Below are 4,998 nucleotides of genomic sequence, written 5' to 3' on the forward strand. Positions count from 1 at the left end.
GCTTGGGGATGTGAGACTTGTGTACTTCTGTTTTAACTCTACTTTATGCACCAAAACCTTTGATTATTGTGGAGTTTTTTCTTGTACTTCTGTGTTTTCCCTTCTTCCTGTGAGGAGACTTCTTCAGGGCCAGAACTACTAGTTCTTACGTGCCTGGAAAAGTCCTTGCTCAGCTTTGCAAAGTATTAGTTGGAAAGAAATTACTATTCAAGAGCTATTTCTGTTTATGGGAGGAGAGTGTATTTGTCAGTGTCCTGAGTTGCAATACCAGTAAGGGAAGGATTATATTTTCTGTTTTGTACTTAAAAGTCTTTCGTGAGTACCTCCTGTGACTGAGAGTGACAGTGATGTCTGTATATGTCTGGAAAAAAAACAAGGAAGTCCAGGTGTATATAGTATATGTCATGGTGTTCTCAAGTTCTGAGAGTCAACATTGTGCACTAAACGAAGAGAATGTAAAACCAAAGACTTATTCAGCAAATAGAGCTGTAATTTTCAGCATGACTGGTTGTGCTGCAGCTCTGATGGATAATCTTTGACTAGTGGAAACTCATAGGCTTGCTAAGTGTCATGGAGCTCATGAGCTATTTAGCAGTAAGGTGTACAGAATCTGTTTCTGGCTCCTTAGGGAGAGACTGTCAATACTGGAGAGCTTACTGTAGTTGTAATGAAATGGAAGTATCTGGTCTGCATTATAAAACTGACAATAAAACTTAAAATTCCTGTTCCTTAAAAACTGTCAGATTTAACATCAGATTAACTAAGGTTTGAAAAGTAATGAAATTTTGTTACAAAAATATGTCTTTCTCAGTCTGTCAGTGATAAAAATTAACAGATAATTCTTGACCTAAAAAGGTGATATGGAAGTGCTGAGCACTGAGTCTTCCATTAAACTTGATTTAAAAAAATATTAATGAAACTTTTCTGAATGATTATTACTTATGCCATAAATCAAAAGCAATGTCTTTGAATAAGAGAAGTTTCAGGAGCTACAGATAGATGTGAAAGATCATCTCAATCCGTGGAAACCTTTTACTGAGGATTTCTGCTAGTTTCAGACTCTTGTGCAGGTTAATTTCTGTATCATTAACATCATTTCAGTTCTTGTGAAGACATCACCTTTAACTGCCCAAGGCAAATGTCTCAAATAATGCTACTTTCTAGGCTTCCTGTCTCTGATTAGTAGCTTAAATCATTAGAAGGGACAGTTACAGGCAGTTGCTGATGTCTGTGAAGCTCTGTACTAGCAGCCACAAAACTTAGTAGATTCTTATGGATTTGTTCACTGTTGTGAGTTATGGAATTGACAGCAGGCCCGCTTTTTTTGTGGATTAAGAGTAGCAAAGAGTAGCATTCTATTTTCTGGAAAAATGCAAAAGGCAGAGAAACTTCCTCTCAAATGGTACTGTTATCTGCCACCTTTCAAAAGCTAAAAGGCTAATTCTTCTGAGAGCAAAATGCCAAAAATTGTATATGGAAATTCGTAGGTTTAGGGTTTTTTAAATTGAGTATCAAAGAAACTTTAAAGCTAAGCATTGTTTGAAGGAATGGAAGTGCCCAATTCAGAGTCTGAGAAGGAAGATAATAAAGTGCTTACTGCGTGAACATTTTATATTCTTTATAGGTGGCATGAAACATCCTGTTTGTAAGCATATACATGAGGAATGCTCTTGGCACACATTGATAAATTACTTCGGCCTAAACATCGATTGCCTCTTGTAAAAACCTGTAAGTAAAATAAATATAATTTCATTTGAGTTTGCGTTGATGGTTTACTTTTTGGTCACAGTTAACTTGGTCTACCCTTAAAAAGACAAGTGAATATGGGTTACCTTGTTTTGTGAAACGGGCAAATGTTCAGTTATATTGACTGACACTGTAATACGGTTCACAAAGGCTCTAAAAGCTGGATCAATTATTGTGTTTTACAGAGATGGCAGCTCAGAAAAGGAAGTCTACGTTAGTAGAGCCTTCTGCTAAACGTCCAAAGCTGGACAAGAACAGCAAACTGTCATCAGCAAAGAAGGAAAAAGAGGTGTCAGGTGCAAAACATGTCTCAAATAAGTCAAAGCCTGCAGTGCAGGAGAAAACTGTACTCAAAACCTCTGTCAAATCAAACAGGTCAGTGACAAAAACATAAGTAATTGTCCTAGGCTATCTTCATAGGCTAAATTAGTGCAGAAATAGTCTAAGCAGAATGACTTTGAATTAAAGATACAGCTAAATAGTTAAATTGTACTGCTAGGAAGATCAGCCTTGAATCCTTAAGTATGATATCTGCTACATGATCTTTCTCTGGAATGATGTTAGTCTATTAAAATCCAGAAAAACTTCCTCCAAAAAAATTTCTGAAGTGAAATTAAATTTAATACTCTGTAAGCTGATACTTTATTTGAAAGGCACCAGGGTCAGCAATTAAAAACTGGTAGGGATGTTAAAAAGCATTCATCTGGCGTTCATAGGTCAGTCTTACCATGCATAAAAAAAATGAAGTGCTACACTTGAGAGTAACCAGGTGGAAGTGGAGTCTTTTTAGAATCGTTCTAGAAAATGTTCTTCTGTAAGTATTGAGAGTGTAAGATCTAGCGCTTTGAAAAGAAAAGAAAAAAAGAAAGAGGCAGAGGTTAGTAGGAGTGAGAAGAGTCTTACACAAATTCTACTTTCTGAATGCTGAAAAAATAATATTTTGAATCTTTCAGTGATACCACCAATGAGCCTGTACTAGGAACACGCATGACTACAAGATCATCAGGATTCAACTCAAATAATAAAACCATCCCTGACAAAAAGGTCCAACAGCAGCCTAAATATACGAAAAGTAAGGAGATATGCCAGAAAAAATCCATGCAAGAAATTCCTAAGTCAAAATGCATAATTGCGCCAAATGAGCCAGTAATGAGGAGATCACAGAGACTGCAGCAGTTAACATATGTACATGTACCAGCAAGATCCCTGCGCAGTAGAGAAGTTAAAGAAAAAACGCTGGAAGTTAAAAGTAGCCAGGCAAAAAACCACTCTCACAGTGTTGCTGCAAAAGTGCTTAAATCTGCCAGAGAAAAGACGGAAAAGAAAAACAAAAAAATAAAGCCAAACAATACAAATGCAGATAAAGAAATACATGTAGAAGTGACCAGCTCTCTGAAAGAGAAGTGTAAAGCAGACAATAAAAATGATAATTCCAACAGCTCTCAACAGAACTTGCAAGCATCATCGTTATGTCCTGACAAGAGTCTTGAGGAAGTTAAGAAAGACCAAACGAGTCCTATATCTCCTATTCCTGGTGACACAAAGAAAGTGGAAACAGATTCTCTTAAGCCAAGTTCGAAGACAGTAACTAAAGAAAAGCAACAAATGCATCAGAATATCAAAACCAGTACAAAACCAAAAAAGATTTCACAGCCACTTCTAAGTGAAACAAATGTGGCTGGTCAACCAGAGAATGATGCAAAATCCAAAAGGGTAAGCATCCTTGAACTTTGTGAAGAAATTGCAGGTGAGATTGAGTCAGATACAGTAGAGGTGAAAAAAGATTCCACTAATGCCGAGTGTAGCAAAACGGAAGAAAAGCCTGCTGAAATACAGCTTCAACAAAGTGAAATGCTTACTCAGAAAGAACCTAGTCAAAGCATTCAATGCAAACGTTTTTTCCCCAGCAAAAAAGCAATGCCTGTCAAATGCACTCTGAATGGTAGAAATAACTCCTCAAACAAAAACTCTAAATGGACCAAAATTAAATTACTGAAAGCTAGTAACATGAAGCAAAGTAACTTAAATTCTGCAAATGTCCCCAAGCTTTCTTTGTTAAAAGATTACCCTGAAGTTTCAGAGGCAAGTCAAATAGCTACAGAAGCAGAGCTTTCGAAGGCACAGGGCAAGCAGTCAGTAAAAGGACTCGCTGAGAATGAAAGTGCAACTTGTGTGCATGAGAAACCGGATCCTTCATGTGAAAGAGCTGGAGCTAAAGAAGTGACATTAGAAGTAAAACAGCCCACAAAGAGAGTTGCAGAGAATGGTTTGTTGCGTAATTTGACAAAACATTTATGTGAGTCAAGACCAGATGAGGTAAGTCATTTTAATTATGGGGTATGGTGGGAGGATGTTCTAAATCCGTACTGTTTTAGGAGAAAGTTTGTTTGAGCAATGACTTTATTTTACAGTAACTTAAAATTTTCAAATGTATTAAAGGCCCTTTACTGATGCATTGTCATGGACATGATGATAGTACGCTGAAAAATTAATCTGCTCCACCCTCCCAAGTTCTATAGTTAACTAAATGTTGATCGATGAAATTTCCTGCTGGAGCTTGTAGAGATTCATAGGGACACTTTTTTGATGGTTTAAGCTTGCATATCACATTCTGAAAAGTTACAATAAAAGAAATGAGAGGAGAAAAATGTTCTCTGAGTGAACTTCTATTAAGATTTTAAGGACAGAGATGTTCTACAGGAAGTGTTTTACAAGTTTATATGTAAAATGAAAAACTTTTTTTTTTCAAAATTAATATCACAAACTTCAATATGGATTAGCTAATCAGTTGCATTTTGTGTGCTTAAAATAATGTAGGAATTGGAAACCTAGTGCTGTATTCAAGATGTTAATGCTTAGTTAACTCAGGGATTTTGTTAATGGGTTAGTGACATAAAATAGTTTGGATTTCTTACTTAATGTTTTCTTTTTTGTTTAGAACTTTCGATTACATTTGGAATCAAGTCTAGAAAGTTCTCCGGTAAAGTGTGTCACAGCTCCTAAACCACCAAAACAATTAAAGAAAGAACTTGGAGAAAGTGAACCTCAAGGTAACTGTTTAGTTATAATTTTTACTCTTACTCTGAGCAGTTATATGGGAAGCATAAGTCTTCCTTTCAGAGGAGTGTTTCACAGGATAAGGTACATTTGATGCAGAACTAAACTTCTGGGATTGAAACTGTTCACTAGGGTTTTCCTATTTCTTTGTGTGTCGCTCCTGTGGTCACTTCCTTTTATCTCTGGGCCTGAGTA

At 36.4% G+C, this 4,998-nt stretch overlaps 1 protein-coding gene across 1 annotated transcript in view; it reads left to right on the forward strand.

The window, feature by feature from the left end:
- The first annotated feature begins 1,933 nt into the window (after positions 1–1,933).
- The window catches only part of ESCO1 (establishment of sister chromatid cohesion N-acetyltransferase 1), a 29,178-nt gene continuing 26,113 nt past the window's right edge, over positions 1,934–4,998 (forward strand). The window contains exons 1-3 of the mRNA XM_009872936.1: positions 1,934–2,121; positions 2,700–4,062; positions 4,685–4,796. Coding sequence (XP_009871238.1) covers positions 1,934–2,121; positions 2,700–4,062; positions 4,685–4,796 — 1,663 coding nt within the window. The remainder of the gene's footprint in view (positions 2,122–2,699; positions 4,063–4,684; positions 4,797–4,998) is intronic.

The sequence above is a fragment of the Apaloderma vittatum genome, unplaced genomic scaffold, assembly GCF_000703405.1.
Source record: "Apaloderma vittatum isolate BGI_N311 unplaced genomic scaffold, ASM70340v1 scaffold4667, whole genome shotgun sequence".
Lineage (NCBI taxonomy): Eukaryota > Metazoa > Chordata > Aves > Trogoniformes > Trogonidae > Apaloderma > Apaloderma vittatum.